General features: G+C 39.9%; 1 protein-coding gene across 4 annotated transcripts in view; it reads left to right on the forward strand.

The window, feature by feature from the left end:
- PDE7B (phosphodiesterase 7B) overlaps positions 1-22,398 on the forward strand; it is a 386,530-nt gene that overhangs the window by 302,260 nt on the left and 61,872 nt on the right. For all 4 annotated transcript variants that reach the window (XM_033102909.1, XM_033102908.1, XM_033102906.1 and 1 more), the window contains one exon: positions 11,653-11,736. In XM_033102909.1, the coding sequence (XP_032958800.1) occupies positions 11,653-11,736 (84 nt within the window). The remainder of the gene's footprint in view (positions 1-11,652; positions 11,737-22,398) is intronic.

Below are 22,398 nucleotides of genomic sequence, written 5' to 3' on the forward strand. Positions count from 1 at the left end.
AAACATTAGTCAGATCATGTCTCTCTCATTCAAACTTTGTGTGAGTCCCTGTTTCTCTCTGAGACCCTAAACTATATACTGCTTCCCTCACTTACCACCTCCCCACTTGTCATCTCTCTGCCCTCATCTCCTCCCACTCGCCCAACACTCTCTCTGCTCCAACATGCTGGCCTCCTTGCTGTTTCTAGAACATACCAGACAAGTTCCTTGTGGTCTTGTGCTTGCTGTTCCCTGAGCCTGAAATATTCCTTCCAGATGGTCTTGTGGCACCTCTCACATTTCATTCATGTCTATACCAAGACACCTCAGAGCAATCTTTAAATAAATAAACCATCCTTTATTTAAACTGCTGCCCCATCCCCACCAAGGCCACCCAGCACTGCCTCGTCCCTTCCCTGCTTTATTTTACCCCATCGCACCCACGCCATGTCTCTATAGGCAATGTATTTATTGATTTTATTTATTATCTGTCTCTCCCCACTGGAATCTGAGCTCCACAAGAATAGTCACGTCTTGTCTGTTTTGTCCACTGCTGTATATCCAGGGTCTGGAACAGGGTTTGGCACATTGTAGGCACTCAAAAACATAGATGAGCGATAAATGGATAAATATCCCATTTGAATTTGACCCAGAGGTGTAGACTTAGTCATACAGAACAAGAGTGTAAGAAGTGATGGTACCGGAGAAGGAAAGGTAAGGGAACCCTAAGCTCCTTCCAGGTCTAAGATTTTGACCTAAGTATTATTCTCTCTCTCTCTTTCTCTCTCTCTCTCTCTCTCTCTCTCTCTCTCTCTCTCTCTCTCACACACACACACACACATACACAAGCTCCATGCAGACCAGTATACACTCAATTATTTTTCCCAAAACAGTCATCTTAGAAGATAATTTAAAAACACGTTTTGTGGACAACTGTGTTTGGGAAAGGCTGGATGCTGTCACCTCGTTGGATAGCCACAGTGAACATCAATATATTGAAGGATCTGAGGCATCTCAGCATGGATTAGTCAGGGTCCTCCAGAGAAACAGAAGGCTGACTAATACAGATTTGGTATCACGAATGGTTCTAGAGGAACAGAATCTTAAGGATGCGTTTTCTGAATTGATTCCAATTTTCTAGAATTGGCTCTCTAATCTGATTAGATTTAAAGAACGCTACTTATTCTATTTCTAGTAGTAAAGAGAGTACTGATAGTCTGTAGTGTGATGTGGCAATAGAGATACACAAAATAACAACACTGGGTATTCCTAAACGAACACTTGTAAGAGGCACGTTTCTGGGTAGCCATGCATGTGATTCCTTCGAACTTTTTTGTCAAACTAACAAGTGTAATGAGATTGGTTGATTGTTCCTAATGTTGCTGAACAAAGTAGGGAAAGAAAAGAAGGAGCAAAGGGATATAACAAGTGCTGCATAAATGACTTGAAAGCGCCTATGTCTGCCCTGAAAGAGATTCATTTCCTGTAGCTGCAGAGCTGAGATTCCTGAAAACCAAGCCCAGAATCTCATCCTGCTAATGAGTGAATTACACACACATTGAATTCCCAACATTGCAGGGTGTCTACTGTAAAGTAAGGGCATTGATTGGAAGGAAGGATCCTGAAAACATATGGGAAGCCCCTGATGAAACTGGAAATATTGAATTCCTCAATTCTTCGTCAAGAGAAGCAGCCTCTTCGCCTAGCATAAGAAAATACCACAGACTGGGGGTGTCTCAAACATCAGAAATTTGTTTTCTCACAGTTCTGTGTGTTAGAAGTACAAGATCAAGGCCTCTCTCCTTAGCTTGCAGATGGTCACCTCCTTACTGTGTCCTCACACGGTCTTTCTTCTCTGCTGATGTATCATCCGGGGCATCTCCTCACGTGTCCAAATCTCCTCTTCTTAGGAAAACACCAGTCAGACTGGATTAGGACCCATCCTAACTGCCTCACTTTAACTTAATCATTTCTTTAGAAGACCTATCTCCAAATATACTCACATTCTGAGGTCTGAGGTGCTGAGGGTTAGAGCTCCAACATGTGAATTTGGCAGGGATTAGAGATTTAGAAGATACAATGTAGTGAATAACAATGCAATTTTAAAAGTTTATTTTTATGAAACCTCTATGTTTCCCAAGCACATTTGACGATAGCACCCTTAATTCACATGTTTAACTGCATATCAAAAAGTAATGTTCTTCACTTTGAATACACTTTCACACTGCCCTAGATTTATATAGCAATATCAATAATATTATTTATATTATAATACAGAATTTATGTAACATACAGTATGTTATATATATTTAATATTTATATAACAATAAGAATATTCTGAATAATAAAACTTTATTACAAAGTGATTGACAAAGCCCTTTTATCCTGTGATTTCATTTGATTCCTGCCTTCTATGAGATATACCGGGCAGGTAAATACTATATAATACCTACCCTCCCCTAACAATATACCATGGCTCTCACTTCTGATCAAGACATATTTTAACAGGGATTGTATCATATTAGTTAAGGGCACAGTCACCATAGTTGCCAATCTGCTTTCACGCTCACTGGCCGTGTCAGCTTGGAAAAGTGATGTGACATTTCTGTTTCTCAGGTATGATACTGATTACAGGACCTATATGTAAGGTTGTCACTGAGAGGACTAAACGAGTTAATTCATGAAAAGTACTTCACACGTTACTAAATACTAAATACATACTAAATGCTCAGTGACTCCTAGCTATTACTATAGAAATATAAGTTACTGGTTTTAATAGCAAAATATATCCTATAACATAGATATAATACCATCGATTCAACCATTTCCCTACTGAGTCCGGTTTTTACCATCTGTTTCCCTTCTGAAAAACAAACCCAAAAAAATGAACAACACTTGGAGCTTAAAAGAATCCCAAGTGCCATCTTGGCACAGACGCCTGGAATGAAGACTCGCAAATACCTCCTGGCCGTGAGCAGGCTCCAGCAGTGAGTGTGGTGGCCTGATGCTCCTTCTGAGGTCAGCAGACTTGCTGTGGAAGTCTCCTAAGAATAAGCTATCTCATGGGACTTGGAGTATTTCCTGCCCGTGATCAGCAACATCTTTTCTTGCAGGATTTTGGCAGGTTTGTCCTTGTTCCCGGCCAGATTCAGGAAGTTCAGAAGCACATGAAAACAAACAATACATTACAACGCTTCTCTCAAATTATTCAAAGTTCAAAAACCACAAGAAACTATCCAGTGATATGGGGATTTGGTCAGTGTTTTATTAATTATATTTATTCTCACTGATGTGCCCATCCTTTTCTTCCCAATGAATACTTTTCTAGGCAGTGATTTTCATTTAGACATTTTTTTTTCTTGAAGTATATTAAAGTATAGGCAGTAATTTGATAGGCTATCAGTGTATGTTAAAAATTTTACAAGCAATTTCATGACCTCCGTGCAGTTTTCAAATTATATTTTGTTACTAATATCATTCTTAGGGATTACTACAGATCAGCATGATTTTTTTTCCTAAAAAAATTTCCTTCCCTTCATTTCAGTGATCATAAGTGAATCAATTGTGAGCCAACGCTATAAAGTGCTACTTTTCACAATTTTACCAATTACTTAGGACCCATCTAAATATCAGCTCCTTAATAAAGCCTTCCCAATTTCCCAGCTCTATGTGATATCCAAAAGACTCTGCTTCTATTTCTCACTACAGTCACTCAACTAAATCCACAGGACTCTTTTCCAATTATCATTTCACTTACTCTTTCACCAAGCTCTATCTGAAAACCATTCCCTCCCTCTTGAATTACTACTCTCTTCCATGACCTAATGAGCTTCTGGATTTCCTCCTACCTTCACGGCTCCCCTTCTCCTTTAGAGACTCCTCCTCCAGCTAGACATTAAATGTAACAGTTGTTCAGGGCTGGATACTGGGCCCTATTCACCTCTCACTTCATTTCCTGGGCAACTTAATACATGCCCATAGTTTTATTTGACTTATAAATTGATATCTCCATCTCAGACATTTTTTCTGGGTCCCAGACCCATATGTCCAACTGCCTACTTGACATTTTTGCTTTGAAATCTCAGTAGCCCTTAAACTCAATGTGGTTAAGGTTGAGTGCACAAACTTTTCCCCCCAAATCTGGTCCTTCTAGATTTTCCCTTCCGTGTGATTAGCACAATCAATCATCCAGTTATGCAAGCCAGAAATCTAAGAATTATCTTTGATACTTTCCTCTCCCTTGGCTCTCATATGCAATTCCTCACCACATGCCAATTCTATTAAATATCTCTAAAATCTATTCACCTCTCTACCAGTACCACCATCCTTTCCAAGCTACCATCTTTCCTGACCTGGACAATTAGAGTGATCTCCTAACTAGTCATTCTTTTCCCCCTCCGTCCATTCTCCATACTGTACCCAAAGTTGTTTTTTAATAAGCAAATCTGATAACATCATATTCCCATTTAAATCATCCGGTGTTTTCCTAATTCCCTTGGAACAAAGCCACACTCGTCAGCCTGTCCTACAGAACCCTGACAGTTCTCCAACCTCGTTTTAACCCATGACCCTCCCCATCCACTTTGTTCTCTTTGCTATGATGTATGATGCACTTCGCTTTGTTGTGGTACCTTATATATGCCACCCTTTTGCCGTAGGACCTTTAGCCGTGCACTCCTGCTGCCAGGATTGCTGCACTCAGGGTGACCATGTAAGGTATGATCCAACCAAGATACTTTGGAGTGTGAAAGGGACACTATTGCTAATGACACCAGGAAGACAACAGGCATAAATCAAGACTTTCCAGGGCAAATTGGGACATATGTTCACCTTCAATTAACTCTTGTTCATTCACCAGATCTCAGCTCAAATGTCACCTTCTCAGAGAAATTAACAACTTCTCTGGTAAGGTGAAGTCCATTATAAATTTTTTAACACAATATACCTCTCCTTTGTTTCACTATCCAAAGTTACAACTTTATGTTTATGAATATAATTGTTCTGTACGGTCCCTTCTGGTAGATTGTAAACTCCATGAGGCCAAGACTGTCCCCAGGGTTTCTCACTATTGTATCACCTGCTAAAAATATCATGTATCATAATTGTCCTTTATATTAAATATCATGTATCAAGTGGAGGACATGAAATAACTCTTCTTTGAGATTTCCTTTTTTCTGTGATGGGCACAACCAACCACCAAAGTATGCAAGACAGAAATCTAAGAATTATCCCTGACACCTTCCTCTTCCTCAGCCCCAGTATTTAATTCCTCCCCGTGTCCATTTTCTGTGTATTCTCCTCTCTCCTCCTGTTCCTCTTCTACCCACTTTCTCTTTCCATTCTTCCTCTCTCTTTTTCCTCCCCTACCTCTCCCACTGTATATATTATTTTTCCAGAAGGCTAAAACATTCGTCAGATACAAATGATATGTCTTCCTAAGAAGAAGTTATTTCTGAAAAGAGCCTTGTGAATTTAAATCATTTGCCTGTATCCAAAGAAATTTGCTTACTGGAGACCTGATGTGAGTCTAAATCTCACCTTCAAGCACAGTTCTAAATAGTGAAGTCCTTTTAAATGTAAAATTATATTAAATTTTAAAATTAAATATTAAATTATTCTCTTTAAATCCTACTAAGTGAAACATTTTTATCAGATTGCAAGGAAGCCGTTTGAGACCCAGAAATCTCCAAGTTACTGTCAATATAAAATCATAAAGCCTCATAATGTTTCTGAGAGGAGGATCCAAGCCTACATATCCCAGTATCATTAAAAGTTAGAGCCCTTCCGCCTTATACCATATTTGCTCATTTCTATGACTCTCTTCTACATTATTAACTAGCTGAGCACCAACATGACATCTTTGGATCTTATATTTCCCTTTTCCCCATCTACTCTCTGACACTTTGTATAATGTTTTGCATGAACGTTGTTGAAATGAGCTGAATTAATCTAGGGTCCCCTCTGAGCCCACCCTAGAATTGGCCCCTTTGCTGACCCACCTTCTCAAGAGTTCTATTGACTTACAAGACACTAGATGTAGCAGAGTCTAGACTCCCTGTGGTCTCACCTGCACCACTGGGGACTCTTGTTCCCAATCACGTCCACAGCACCTGTTTACTGGGCTTATCATGGTGCCATGAGGAAGCCCAGGATAAACGTTGAGCTTTCCTCGGGACATAGTTCTGGGACTCACTGTTATTTAGCCCAGGCCTTCCCAGCAGAGACAGGAGAAACACAGCCTAGGAAGATCAAGAAAATAATGAATAACATCAGGGTGCTCGTACCCCATAACTGTTGTGGGGAATGGGGACTTTGGCCCTTCACAGCAGTGGCTTGGAGAACAAGGGCTCCCAAAGCCACCTGGCTTCTGATCCCAGTTCAGTCGCTTGTAACCTCAGTTCAATGGGGATAACCCACACAACTACCTCAGGTCAACTGTTATGAGGACTAAACCAGCTTATACATATACAGTCCTTAAAACAGTTCCTGACTTAGAAATCCTCCTACTAAATAGTACCGACTATCATGGGGGAGGGAGCTCGGTGAAAGGCAGGAATCTCAGAGCGGTAACAAAATATGAATAACAGCTGTTTTTTGCATGCCTACGATGTGCCAGGCATTGTGTGTATGTGTATGTGTGTGTATTTAAAACAACAACAACAAACTTTGCTTTGGTGAGAATCTGGTGATAAGAAGCATTGTCCCAGAAATAAGTGAATCACATACAAGCTTACACTGGTATTTTCATTACTGAAGGCAGACCCAGATCACATATTCCCTAACATGACTCCCCAGATTATTTCCCTTCTTCTAAATCTTTGTAAGAACACATGTTCTTTGTGTTCTTTTAAGTTCTTTTACAGCTTCATAGAATTCTCTTCAGACATTCCTGCTGCTTCTTGTTCAATATCTTTTTTTTATTAGACTCCTGACTTTCTGGTGATTAAAACTTTTTTCCCTCATTTTCCCTCTGTAAAACCATCAAGCTGAAGACTGTCTAGTCTGAGTTAAAACCTTCCTTACCTGCTTTAAAGAATAAAGGCTGTGTTATCTAATATTCACTTTTGCAGCATTCAAGCCCCAAATGCATATCTGTCCCAAGTATTTAATAATTCTAAGCTAAGTTGCAATGTAGTACAGTATTGTTTGGAGACTCTAACTTGATGAAATTTCCCTTTTCTCCTATTTTGATATAAACATCAAGGTGTTTAAAAAAGAGAAGAAAGAATTTTCTTTCACATGCAAGAAAAACTTTATTTTTGTCCCTTTTGCCAAAAGTGTGGTTTCTGGACAACTAATTCCTGGTTTCTCTCTTTCCTACACACAAAGCTCTCCCAGCAACAGCCCAGGAATACACAATTAGTGCAGCAGATCAATGAACAGGATGCCTCCTACTCTGCCAGGTCAACACGTAGTCCTTACTGGCCAGACAGACCCAGCCTTTCTGAAGAAAGTAAAGCAGAAGATTGAACCTCTGGATGAGAAATTTGGGTCTAATCAGCCATCTTGGATTTCATGTGAGCTCATGGCCCTCAGAACAATCATCTCTGCCTGAGTTATCTAAACTGGCTGCCTGTCCTATCCCATAAATCTATGGAGTGCTTAAATTGCACAAACTTCCTCCTCTTTGTTTGGCTAGATAAACATCTTAGGAGAAATAATTCACTTTCCTAATTGAGAGTAGTCATCTGAAATATTCAAAGCTGCCAGCTGAGGCAGTGCAGCATAGTGAAAATGTTTGTCTGAGATGTGGGGATCTGGGTTCTCTCTGCCTTCATTTTGCAAATTTGCAGCAGTGACATGAACTAGTAATGCCTAAGAAAGTTCAAAGGGATACCTGTGGTGAGAGATTCTTCTCTCCCACTCTATTTGGCTTGCTCCAGGATCTTTCTCACTCTACCACCATTTCATCTTCTTCGTTCACAGTGACTCCCCTGCTATGAATTTTATGCTGTGTTCCCTGCAGCCATTACCATGATTTTCTTCATCTCAGACGCAAGAGGAGCATAGTCATAGTAGCTACTGCTCTGTCCCTTGCCTACCCTCTTTCCCCACCCTGAAGTGACCTTGACACCAGGATTGGGGCCAGAGTCTGGTTCTTGTCATGTGGTCCGTGTTTCAGCCACTGTAAGTTGTCATCACCATCAGAGTCTCCACTCTCTTTGCCAGTTACATAAGAGGCCACATAACGTCTGCTCCCCAGCACAAGCTTCTACTAAACAGAGACAGCCCGAGAGGCCAAGTGGGCAAGAGGTCCATCCCAGAACCAGGTCCCCTGGGAGGGTGAGTGGCTGTCTTCAGGTCTTGGCTCCTGGAGCCACTCAGCTCAGCTCTCTGCCTGTGTTTGCAGCTTTAAATACCCAAGGACGACATGTTATGTTTTCAGCCTAAAGGGGCAAAAGAGAAGCAGTGCTTTCAAAATAAGAATTCCCCTGCTGTTTGTTTCATTTTGGAACACAATAAGAACAGACTGAGGACACAACTGAGCTGTCAACGCTTCCTACCCTGGGTCCACAGCACCTTTCATTTGCCAGAAAGAAAGTTGCTTAAGTTAAACAAGGGCCTAATGAATAGTCAAAATAATTGTTTAGCTTGGATATAAGGCCTTAGGTAAATAGAGGATTGCCTGAGACCACAGGCCAGTAAAAGCAGTTCAGCCGGACGCTTCTCGTTCTGTTCTTCAGACATCAGCCAGTGGCCTCTGCGTCTCCGAAGACTGTTGTTACTGAATTATTTCCCTCTTCCCACAAGCATATTGAAGCAATTTAGTATCAGAAGGGTCTCATGAAAGAAGGGAGAAGGAGCGAGGTCTTTCTACATTAGAAATGTATACTTAAAACATTAATGTTACCACATTAGAGCGTCAGTTAAATAGAATGCTCAAGATACGACGTGTTTGGTTTGTTTGTATTTAACTTTTCACATTGAAAAATTTCTAAAATGCATTGTTAGCCCACTTAAAAGTGTCCTGCCTCCTGCCTTACTAGTATTTTTAACATGATATAATTCTTTTCTACAACAACTATTTACTACATCTAAAGGCCATTATTAGGTTTATGAGTAATCTGCTTCAAGACTGTAATTGCAGTTACAGACAGTATAAGCACTGAAAGGAAACTTTCGGGTATGGGTTTTGTAGTTGTTGTTGCTACTGTTGATTTGTTTTGTTTGTTTGTTTAGGTATCTTTGCCATCAACTTGCTTCGTTGTTATTTGTCTCTTTTTCCCCAAAGTGGGGTTGCATCATGAAAAGTCTGCTTAATTAAGAGCTGAGTAAATGAGTTGCCAGGTAATTTCAGTTCTGCTGAATAATATTTGTAATAATTGCTTTCCATTTCTTACTTGAAGATAATATATGCCTTGATAATTCAGAACAGGATCTGATTGTCTTACTCCATACCCCTCAGGACTACAAAGTCAAGAGGAACTCTTGTAATACTGAGAAAAAAAAGACTAGGGACAAAATGATTTCCAACCGGTGAGCCTAAAACCCCTAGAAGCCCAAAGGGATGACACAAGAGATCAACAAAGCCACAAGCCCAGCAGACTTTATAAACCAAATTAACACAGTCTCATCTGTGCGTAGTTTTTGAAGTATACGTCTATCTCACTGTCTTTCATAAAATAGAAATTCATTTAAAGACTGTGTTGAATTTGTTATATCCATTCGACATGCTGTATTTTCTCATTGGCTATTAAAAGTACATCTTCTATCGTGTGGGGTCTCTGATTTTTGTTTTCATTTTAAAAACCAGGTGTACATACTGCATAACTTTAGAAACTAATGATATTGTGGAGAGAGCTCTGTTTATGAAGTTTAACAACCTCGATTTAAGGACTAGCCCTGCTAATTATAACTTTAAAGTGCCATAAACTCAGGCAGTCAGTTCATGTCGATAGACATCTACTAAATGCCTGTAAGGGGCCCGAGCCCTGAGCTGGGGCTCGGAGAGTGACCAGCCATCCTTCACTTCCTCCTCTGAGACTCTATTTTCTCACTTACCAAGTGAGGAGACTAATAGCGACCTTCCTCACAAGGCTATTATGAGAATCTAATGAAAGAAACAAGAAAATAAATATACTGTGATGTTTGTGAATGTGCTTTGTAAACTCTTTAGAGATTTATAAACAGAGGGTGTTCAAGACAACTGCTGAGGAGAGGTCAACGCTTCCATTGTCCCCAGTGGCTTTCCTCTAACTACTCACCATCTATCCCCACGAATTTATCAAATGCAAATAGCTTCCCTTCTTTGATGCCAGATTATAGTTATATTTGAAATGTACTTTTCAATCTCTTCCCTCTTCCTTCCACTTCCCTATACTCCATAAATTGTAACATTCTTTAGTACCAATATGTCACTACAATATCAGATTATACAAAGCGTTAAATGAGGTACCAATATAAAATTCAAAGCAGAGAATAATGTAGGGGCTCGGGTTTACAGTTAATAAGCCCAAGTCCACACAGGTCCATCTATGAGGGATGTTTTAAACACAATCAATTGCATGTGTTACAGCCAATGAGGATCTCATCAGTCCCTGGTTAACTCCAGGAATGGGGAGAAGACTTGTCTTCTCTTCTCCACTCCCAGGCTGAGGTCCCATGTCATCTTGTGTCTGGGACAGAGTGGTTTATGGGAGTGGCCTCATTACGCATTGAATGGAAACCTTTCCTGATTCAGATCTTCCAGAAATATGTTAGGTCTCATGTATTTTTACCTCTCTTCTGATTCCATAGTATATGTACTGATTGGGAGTTTAGTCTTTCTATCTATTCTTGTCCACAGAGGATATTCACTTAGAATGCTAAGTACCAGACAACACACAAAGCACTTTGGAGAAATGCAAAACACATAATGTGCATGGTGCCTGCTTTGCAGACATGTAGAAGGAAATAAAACCAGCATTTATTGCCAGGCAGCAGGTGTTATTTTATATTCTCCTACCAATGACATCTTGAAGTGAGGCAGTTGAGGCCCAAAACCTGATTTATCCAAGCTCTACCTAATTCTAAAGTCCAGGCTCTTTCCACTTGACTTCATTACCTCCCTTGATTGGCAAGGCAGGATACACACCAAAAAAGAAAGTATACACAGACATTAAGGAAAACCTACAAATAAGTTCTAGAAACTCTACAGACTATCACATGTCTAAGGGAGGCTGAAGTACCTGGAGCTAGGCTGGCCTTCCTCTGAGCAGATTCTAAAGCACATCAATGGTACAGCCTTGAGGAATGCCAGTCAGAAAACAATTGTGCTAGAACCAAGAGAAATGACGTCGTGGGTGATTAAAACTTCGAATAAGAATGAAAGCTATAATCCCAGCTCACCATTTGTCCTTCCAGATGACAATGCTCCATCTTTACAGCTGTTGGAAGTACAAAAAGACTGTGGAAACTTTGTCAATTACAAAAATGTTCACAGAGCCATCTTCCAGGCAAATAGAAAAGGAAACGCTGCTTCATTTCTTAGGGTATTGCCAAATTTATTGCATTCAGCATTCATTAAATATCTCTTCCACATGGCACTCTCTTAAGCAAGGTGAATGGAAATCATTTTTCTCTTGACATTTGGTGTTGGTTCCAGTGACATAAGTGCGTAAGAGGATTTACAGAGGATAAGTGCATACACTTGGCAATGTTTTCAAACATTTGTTTGGATCTTCTGTTTTCTAGGAGATGTACGACTAAGGGGTCAGACGGGGGTTCCTGCTGAACGCCGCGGCTCCTACCCATTCATTGACTTCCGCCTACTTAACAGTGAGTAATCAAGTGTACCTGGAAAGGAACAAGTGTTTTCTTAAAAACACACACACACACACACAAAAACTCACTTCCCCCTGAACTTCAAAACCCTCCGAGGTCTGCCTTCCTTCCTTCATCTTTCCCCTCCCAAGTGGAACTTAGCTCTTTGTCTTCAGATTTCCTCACTAGTGAAGTAATTCTGGCCCTGCTCTCTCAGAGCTTTGGGGGTGGGGTGGGGGGCACTACAATGAGATCAGGCCAGCTTCATAAATATAAATCTTAAAAACTGTGAAGCCCTATACAAGGAAGTTCTTCCCTTCTTTACCCAGCACATTCTTTCCACCTTCAGCCATTAGACTAGATGAGACTATTCTATTTTTAAAACCCCACATGAAACCTATTCTAGAGCTGCCCTTAGTGATCTATCCATTATTGAATTTTCCCTTCTTTGTTTAATCTAAATCTCTGAGGTTCGTTCTTGCATTCCTGGTAAAACTCTTCACCATGGGAAAGTCCTTTTAGTCTGCGGTCGCTGCTTGTCCATTATGATTACCTTGGAAGTTCATTTATTTCTACCTTTGCTCTCCATATATCACTCCTCATTTGGAGTCTTGCTCAGCCTCTGGTTTTTAAGTCTCTTAATCTCAAATTCCTTTGGAAACCCAAATCAGTGCCCAGTGACCCCTCCAGGTTTCATATCTTCTATCATAATAATCCTTCACTTTCGACTTGGGGGGTGAGGGAAGAAAGTGGATAAATTTCACAATTTACTCCAAAGTTTTCAGTGTTTGGTTCTCGTGTCACCTCCGATCTATAAATTTCAAAGTGCTAAGTTGCTCCCACCAAGTATTACTTTCCTTTGGCATAAACAAGTTCAACTAAAGAGGTAATCTGATTTACATTGATGCCTGGAAATTACTAGGAGAAATTAGAACTTGCTATTTCTGATCCTTAGATCCTGGAAAGGGCAACAGGAGATGGACATGTTTATATTTCTGGCTTGTTAATCTTCCATATCAATGTGCAATATCTGTTTTCTCAGCTCTGTCAGGAACACAGAGACTTGGAATAACTCTTTCCATACTAGAGACAACCTCCCCAACTCAGACCCCACATTTTTGAAGAATTGAGTCATAGACCAATGCAATATTGGATACGGCCTGTGGGGAAATCTGACAGTGCCTCTTACCTCTCCTATGACCCTGAATGAGCTCTTCCAGCTACCCACGGAAGTTACCCCTTTGACAGTCTTTAAACTGTATAGTTTTGCGGGTATGTTTCCACCAAGCAAGGTGGGAATGAGCAAGGGGCCCAGTTCACTGTCTCATAGAGACCAGGACTCTCAATGGCATCACATATTGAAGGTCAGAGAGAGAAAAAGAACCAAAAAAGCCTCTTTTCAATAGAAAATGAGATGTTATTTAATATAAGGCATAAACAAATTAGTAAACAGGAGATATTTCTTCTTACAATTCCAAGGTTCCAAATGATAAAATCGTATTTATTTATTTATTTATTTATTTATTTATTTATTTATTCATTTATTTATTAGTGTTACTAAGCAACTGCAATGGTGGTTACCTTCCAGGTGGAATTATGGAATATTTGACTTCTACATTATAGGTTTGTGTAATCGTTGGATTTCTTTTTTTTCTTTTTTGCAATAGCTTATTTTACTTTTGTAAGCTGAAAAAAAACTAGAAACAATTAAAATTTTAAACAGAAATGTAATGTAGCTAATATTTCACTGTTATATTATTCACCATATAAACGATCACATACAAGCAGGTGCCACCCTCTCACCCCTCTGTTGATGATACCCCCAAAACCGCCTAGTGCCTGGACTCAACCCCAGCCCCCTTCCCCTAGCCAGGGATGCTCTCTACACCCCCCACCCCTATTTCACCCTACCGGTTGCTCATGCCCCTCCAGTCATGAGTGGCAGTATTTTCTATCCATCCTGAAATTCCCTTTCTTCTCTGCTCAGCACTCCACTCCGAATACCTCTTTCACTCAAGTTTCTTTATCAGTAATACATGCCAGGAATATTAATTTGTATTTTGTTTTATAAGTGGTCTCAAATTCGTTTCCTTAGATGGGTAAAGCGCATACCTAAATGGACTATAAGATCCTAAAGGACATTGTCTTTATAGTTACTGAGATCCCAGTAACTATTGTTAACTTACCAATTCGATTATATTAAATAACTATAATTGTCAGTCACCCCTTACATTTAACTGAACAGCTCAGATAGGACTGAAGCCCTGAGATTTTTCCTTTCTGTGGTACTATGCATTCCATTATCGAATTCTCTCATATACCTTCTACCTTCTTAGTGAGTTGAAACTAGAACCAATAACATCACTGTGGTCACTCTCCGCAATTTCCTAACTTAGTCTGCAATTACAGCAGCTTGTCACCAGGTAGCAACAGGTATGTGCATATCTGTGTTATATACAGTCACATGGTGAAACTGTGGCTTCAGCACCATTGTGTGGGACCCTAGAATCATAGACCCCTGAAGAAGAGAGTCATCTTGGCACCTTAGCATGGAGAGGCACAACAGAGTGAGAGAAAAGGGTGACAACTGTTTTTGTTCCACATGAGAAAACAGGAGGAGACAAGGGCAATGGAAATGTAATGACTCTGGTAACCCAATGCCAATGTCCTATAGATTTATTTCATTTACTAACTGTTTGGTAGGGAACAAGAGAGGAGAAAATGTGTAGAGAAGAGTTTTCAGAGACATGTGTGACCACAGAGGTGACTGTGGCAAAAACAATTACAATTCTTAGCAGAACAGGTGGCTACCGTGGCCCCTTCTACATCTTCGTCTCCTGGTTTAATATAATCAGTAGCCTGAGTAGATAATGACTAGGTGGAGATGTTCCCATAGCAACCATTTCAGAACACAATACGATTTCCACACTAGCTCAGCAAAGGAAGTGGCATACAAAGCCAGCATCCCAGTGACTGTGGAGCTTGAGGGGAAGAAGCAGCTTCAGCTGGAGATTTTAGGGCACCAAATATCAGTTGCCCAAGACAGCCTGGAGCTCCAGACCAGCCCCTGGACTTTGCAGTAGTAGGTTCATTGGCTGTCTGGCTTTTCCTGTCCGTTAATTTGCTAATCTTAATCTTTAAAGTTCTATTTGTCCAGATCTGCCTCTCCAGGAAGGGCCATTTTCGCTGCACAAGCATGAGATAATTTTATTAGAGCTATAAAAATATTTTCCTGTGCTTATTATTTCCAAAATAAAACAAATGTTTACAAAGATCTATATCTATATCTTTTTATGAAGGAAAAGTAACCCAGAGACTCAAATGCTTTTTTAAAAGCTGCCATCTAAAACATATTACACCCTGTAGAAATATAAAATTCATTCACAGAAGGACTGTCAACCAAAAGACAGCCAGCATGTTACAACCCATCTGATGCTAGATGATAGCCTAATCTTAAAGGCAGAGAGGCAATTTGCTTCCAAACTCCATTTTCTGAGACATAATTCTACACAGATGATGACAGTCTTTCAGTAATCTTCTTAAAGATAACTTTTAACGTTCCCTATGAGAACCACACAAAATGTAAAAAACCTAAACTAAAATGTTATGGGATGAGTTGTTGTGTAGGGGCACAGACTTGCAACTAGTAAGTACATAAGTTCTGGAGATCTAATGCACAGCCATAGTAATTTATAGTAATAATGTTGCATTATAAACTTCAAAGTTGTTAATAGATCTTAATTGTTCCACCACAAAAATGAAGTGATAATGACGTGACTTGACCGAGTGTTAGCTGATGCTATAGTGGTAATCAGGTTGCAGTAGATAAAATGTATTAAATCAACAGGTTGCACACCTTAAACTTGCACAGTGTTAAATGTCCATTAAATCTCAATAAAAAGGCAAAAAAGAAAAAGAGAAAGAGAAAATAAAATAAAAACATCCTTTAAAAAATGTTACAATGTGATTGAAAGAAGCTGTGCTGACAGAATGATAGCCCCTCCCTCCGCAAAGCCCGGACCCCCAGCCCTGTGTTCCCCAAGCAGAGAAGGGAGGTGGGACTAAGACTTCTCATGAGTGCCAAGGTAACACCCCACAATTTCAAAGTTCAATATTTGCCTTCCTCTAGAAGAAAGGCCGGGCACTGGTTGTGGTTGTGGTGCCTTCTGACTCATCTGGACCAGGCTCCATGATGTGCGCTCAGGGTTTCTGGCTGTAAGCTCCCAGCACTTCAGATGAGGAAGTGCCAGACCAGGAGGATGGTTAGCCACCGAAATGCCACTCATTTGCAAAAGACAGAGTTGATGGTGTCTTCACAGTTTTACTCATTCCTTGTCACTATTCATCAGTGACTATCGACAGAGCACAGCCTGGGGTAGGCAGTATTCCAGGTGCAGGAACATAAAGATGAGACATAACCACTGCCTCTGAGGGATTTTCAGAGACATAAGCAACTACTATATTTTAATGTGATGTGACACATCTAACAATACATGCATGAATAACAAGAGTATACATAATATAGAAACGTGTAGGTGAATACGGGAGTCAGAGGCGAGAGTGATTAACTTTGGAAAAGTTGGGGAAGGGAATCATTAATTTTGTCTTGGAAAATTAGGGAAGGCTTTCTGGAGGCATTACAACAGGAGCAGTTACTGAAGCAACAATGATGTGAAGGACGGCTGCAGGCTAAAGCCAACTTTCAGGGCCATTCTAAAATATGCTTCCAAATCTAAGGAACCAGGGAAGAGGTGCAAAGAATTCTACTCAGCTGAATATAAATTTTATTGGAAGATGAGGTATTCAAGTAGAGGCCAGAGAAGTTGGAGAGATCATTCAATATAGCTGACTGTCTGGGAAACACCAGATTCCAAAAAAATAAGTTTTCACCTTCTAAAGCTAGAACTGAAAACACCCATTGCCTTCTGTGAACCTGGCTGACATCATTTAATAGATTTTTTTTTTCACTTAAGCGATGAAAAATAGAAAATTGAATCAGGGAATCCAATATTTTCTCTAGGTTGTCATTCATTCAACAAATAGAACACCCTCTCTATGACAAGCAGGCCATGAGGCCATGGGACCCTGAGCCCAATAATCACAGGACTGAGATAGTCTTTTAGATGACGACTAGCTCCTGTCTTGAACAGTGTTATGACTGGAGTCTGCCAGAGACACCAACTTCAAATATCTGAACAATTCTTCTCAAGTCGACAAGGATGAGGGGGTAGCCAGGGGACACCTATTAAATCTTGTCCCTGGGAGGAGGATTCTGAGTGCTGCAAAGGAAACTTTCAGATATTCATCTAGCCTCAAATACCTAACAATCTCGTTACATGGACAAGACAAACACACATTAAACCAAGTACCATACAACAGCGTAAATTATCTAGTTCTAAAATAATTGACACAGACAATAAATCAGAAACAAAAGAAGGCATAAATTACTGAAGTGCCCTGAGCAGAAGAAGTCTTTATGGTCTTGTGCTAAACTCTGAAAGATAAGGTAGAATGTTGACTGATTAAGGAATTGCCTAGAAATGAAACTGAGCTGACATATGGGAGACAAAAGTCACTAAGTAGGAAAAGGTCCAGAGAGTAGTAAAGTACATTGACGCAAGAGAAAACAAAAGGCTTCGAATACCAAGATAAAGAATTTGAAGCTAATGAATTAAACAAAGAGGATCACTAGAAAATTCTGAGAAAAAGATGGACAGGATAAAATAGTGTTTAAGAAAATTAACTGACATATAGGAGGGACAGACTCAATGAATCAAGAGAAACGTAAGACTATGGTGGTGATAGAAATAAAGGTATAAATCCAGAGATGATGTGGAGAAGAGGAGATAAAACTTGATGATACTGGAAGCTCCAAGTGTCAGTCAGACCATCTGAAAAATTGGAGATGAAGTCAATGGTGAGGCAAGTTGGAGGGTGAATTGGGGGAAAGATGGTGAGCTCAGTTGGGACAAGTTGTTTTCAAGAGAGTCAAGTAGAAATATCCAGGTTGCACACCTTAAACTTACACAATGTTAAATGTCCATTAAATCTCAATAAGAAGGTAAAAAGAAAAAGAGAAATAAGGGACTTCAGTGCAGTAAGAAAGAGAAGCCTGATTTGGAAGTTTCAGTTGGTAATCACGATCATGCATGAGCCATATGGCCAGAACAGGCATCACAAAATCAGCAACAATTTTGTTTAAGGACCTTTATAATTTTAGTTTATAATAAGCTTCATTTAGCAAAGCACAAAGCTGTTGATAAAGCCCACAAAGAAGTAATTTCACCAGCAATTTATTTTCCTCTGTGAGAAACTATTTAGATACCCACACTACCACCACCACCACCACCACGGTGGATTCTATTTGGTACAAACATGGCTGCTCGTGTCATGGCCCAGTGGCTTTGTTAACGTACCTGAACACAGCACAGATAAATGACAGTTTTCTCCTGCAAAACTTCCTTGAGTAAAACCCTAACCCACACAGAGTATTTCTGGCATAGTGGCTTCTTTGGATTTCTGGAGACCATAAAATATAGAGGGAAGCGGGAATGAATTAAGTTTCTTTTGACTGAAGTTACCCTATGAGTCACTGAGCTAGAATGACTTGTTTGTTAAATAAAATTAAATTCAACCTCCTACCCAGAAGCCTATCTCTTATGACTTCATTAATAAACAAAATGAAGGGTTATGTTTCCTCATTGCTACCCTCCCTTCAAAGTTGCAGAAAATCTAAAAGACTTGCCATGGCCCCCACTTGACTGTATGTGGAAACACAGAGAAAGCATGTACCATTCCATCCCCAGAATCTTGTGTGTTTCCAAACGGAGATCTCAGGGTTAACACATAAGATCAAGATCTTGTTTGCTCTCTGACTAGCAAACCAAACTGCCTTGGGGAACCTGGGTGGTTTATTACTTATAAGTAACCTTAGGAGGAAGAGTAGTAGAACAGATGCCTGAGGAAAAGAGCAGTAATTAGGAAGGAAAATCCCCAGAGGAAGGTGGCTCAGTCACCGCACCTAACAACAGCCACCACAACAGCATTAAGACGGGAGCTGTTTAATCCCAGGCACAGGATGCAGGAGTCCAGATGTGGATCCCACGCGGGCAAGGCGCCTCAAGATTGGTGTCTCCTGAAGGTCTAGAAGCACAGAAGGGTTGCCATGAACACTAGAAGTAACAGAAGCTATTTACGCCCAACTGCATGGTGCTTCTTTCCATGGTCGCCCCACCCAGAGTTCCATGCACACTGAACTCCGCTGCTCAGTACCCTCTCTAAACCATGGTCAACAGAGGAACCTGATGGAAAGATAACGAGCTTTGAAGACAGATCCAGGTTTGAATCCTACTTCTTTTGTGAGCTTGGGAAAGAAACCCAAACTACTTAAAGTCCACACACAGAAGGAAAATGGCACACCAGCCTCACTGGGTTGAGGTGAGAAGTAAATGAGATCAACGTGCCCGGCAGCCTGTCTTGCCCACCGTGGGTCTTCAATAGATGAAGTTGAACTATAGATGTACCTTCTTTCTCTGCTGAGGATACCCTCCCCAGACACCCCTTCTCCTAGGAAGCACCTACTCACCCTTCGAGCCCTGGCCCAGCATTAGAGCATTTGTGAAATCTTCTTCAATCCTCATACGGGACTAACTAATCATTTCCTCCTCTGTGCTCCCAGCACATCTCCAAGAAAGCACCCATCACACTGCAACTGCAAACTCACTGAACATGAATCTCTGAAACAGTATATTTTTCAAAGCATCGTGAGGTGATCTGATGCAGCAAGCCTGGCTCTGGACCTCCCATGAGGTTTTGGAAACCATGAGTATTCGGAAATCACTGATATAGGTCAATTGTTCCATACACATATCAATTAATAATATACATGTAGTAATAGCTAATACATGTGGAGCTCTTGGGTTCTAGATACTGCTTTCTATGCTTTGCACAGACTCATTTAATCCCCAAAAGATCCCTATGAAGTAGGCTCTACTATCTAGACTGAGGCCCATAAAGGAGAAATAAGTCATCCAAGAACTAACTTGTTAGTCAGAATTCAAACCCCCAAAATAGAGTGGCAGAGCACAAGAATGAGGATGTATGACTCTTAACCATAATAGACTATAATTGTTCTTTATATATGAATTTTAATGTTCAAAGTCAATACATGTATGCAATATATTCCTTTTATGTGACATATGTATGATAATTACACATATTAAATATTTTTCTTACATTATAATAGTTATTTTCTTTTTACAGTACATTTAGACTATACCTTTTTGGTATGAAACTGCTTCAATATCATTGAACAAATAGTTCTATAACTTAATTAGAAAATATTTAGCTGTACTTCTATGTAAATACTAGATTTTGCAACTTTTCAGCTGTATTTTGCAGTATTCCTCCTGCTTTGGCAGAAGGTGCCAAATGACAAATTGCTCACTTCGTCACCTGACCTTATGTTCTTTGGTAAGAAAGAAAAGGGTGTGGTGGTGACAATCAAGGATACTTGTCAGCCTGTCCCCGAAGAAGAAGGAAATAGAATCGCTATTGTGACAAATTAAAGTCAGATTTGAGGCTGCCACCGGTTGCTTTAATTTTTCTCAAGGGGAGTTGGTTATTTCCTGTCATGCAAACTGTGCTTCACTGAAAGACAGTTTACTTAATAGCATATTAAGTAAAAAGCAGCAGGATATAAAACTGTATATCTTAAAAGAAGATCTCAGTTATGTTTTTTAAAAAATACATCAAATTTTGACAGGGATTGTTTCTAGATGATTATTTCCTTCTTTCTATTTTTTCATTTTTTCCCATCATTACCATATATTCCTCTTATAATCACAAAAAAACTAAACATTTATTAAAAAGAAAAAACTCAGTGTCGACCAGAACTAGAATCTTTTTTTTCCCTAAATAAAGTAATACCATGATGCATAAAATGAAGTTGCAGTCGTGGGCCAGAAAACACTGTTTGCTAGGCCACCTTGGAAACCTGGTTGGATATCGTGAAAGTGAGTACTTCTTAAAGCTATGTATGGGACTTTACAATGATGACATGTCGTTTGAACATAAAATATATTCCAAGGAGCATGAAATCAAAGTTGTAATTCACATTTATACAGCACTTTACATTTGACAAAGCTTTTAAATGAAGGCACTCGAGATCTTTCAGCCCAGTTTCTCAGTTTTACAAGACCAAAAAAAAAAAAAAACCAGGCCAAGTGACTCACTTCAAGATAATGAAAGAGTTAAGATCCAGGATTCAGGTCTTTTGACATTATGTTTTTCCACTCAACCACATGACCTTCCTTATTTAAACTTTGCCTTAAATAAAATAAATTTTATTTTATACATAAAATAAATTTACCACTTGCTATGAGAGAAAAGATAAAACAAGGATTCCTCTGATTGTGGTTGGAGCTGGCTCTGGAGCCCACTGCCTGTGTTTGGATTCTGGCAGCAATGGCTGCCCAGGCCTCTCTGTCCTCTAGCTTCCTGGGCTGGAGAAGGATTAAAAGGATGAGGATGTATCTCCCAGGATTATTGTGAAAGGTGCTGAGTAAATGTGTGTGAAGTGACAGCACAGTATCTGTCACAATATAAATTCTCAATAAATGTGGACTTCTATTACTACTATTATTTGTATTCCTATTTCACTATGACCATGTGTAGATGTGCTTGTGAGAAGAGTATATAATACCGTGTTTCCCCGAAAATAAGACCTAGTTGGACAATCAGCTCTAATGCATCTTTTGGAGCAAAACTTAATATAAGACCCGGTCTTATTTTACTATAATATAATACCAGGTCGTATATAAAGTAGTATAATATAAGACCAGGTCTTATATTAATTTTTGCTCCAAAAGATGCATTAGAGCTGATTGTCCAGTTAGGTCTTATTTACCGGGAAACATGGTACATAACAGTACAATACACTTGAATTATATTGAAGAAGAGAGTGTTTCATTATCCCTTTTCAGTTTCCCATTCTTTCAACAAATATTTATTGAGCTCTGCCTACAATGCTAGACACATCTCTTTCTGAAGTATGGTTGTAAATAAAGTAGGAGAGAAAAATGATAGCTGGAAACACAGGATCAGGAAAATTTCTTCAAGACATTTAAGCATTCTGAAATTGTGGTGAGAAAGCTCTAATTGAGAAGGAAGAATGGAATGTATGGAAGAGAAACGTCAACACTGAGAGTAAAGTGTCCTGAAAAGGTGGGAGAGGAACTGGCCTTAGCAAAGGAAGTGATTCTTTTAATAGAACAGATAGAAAGAAGGAACGAATGGCTGCAGAGTAGGAAGTTTTGTAGGTTTTGTGAGAGAACAGTAAGGGATTCCCCACCTAATGACCTCCAGGTTCTCTATGAAGTAGGAAGCAAGGTGGAGCGCGGTGGAGACGGGGCACTGGAGGACTCTCTGAGCTTGCTGCTCAAGCATTTGTAGCCCAGAGAGGTAATTCTGTGCTCCACTGGCCACCAGCACTCAGCATCAGAAGTATCATAGCTGTGGCACCATTAAAACGGAAATTCCAGCAATGATATGGTGGCCTGGCCCCACCTTTGTCAACTAAGTCTATGCCATTGCTTTCCCTTCTTCTCACAGTGTGGGCCATTGTAGACAAGCCTGTCACTAATCCTGCCCTCCCCTCCAAGCCCCTCTACAGTCCTA

This window comes from Rhinolophus ferrumequinum, chromosome 3 (genome assembly GCF_004115265.2).
Source record: "Rhinolophus ferrumequinum isolate MPI-CBG mRhiFer1 chromosome 3, mRhiFer1_v1.p, whole genome shotgun sequence".
NCBI classification, from domain to species: domain Eukaryota; kingdom Metazoa; phylum Chordata; class Mammalia; order Chiroptera; family Rhinolophidae; genus Rhinolophus; species Rhinolophus ferrumequinum.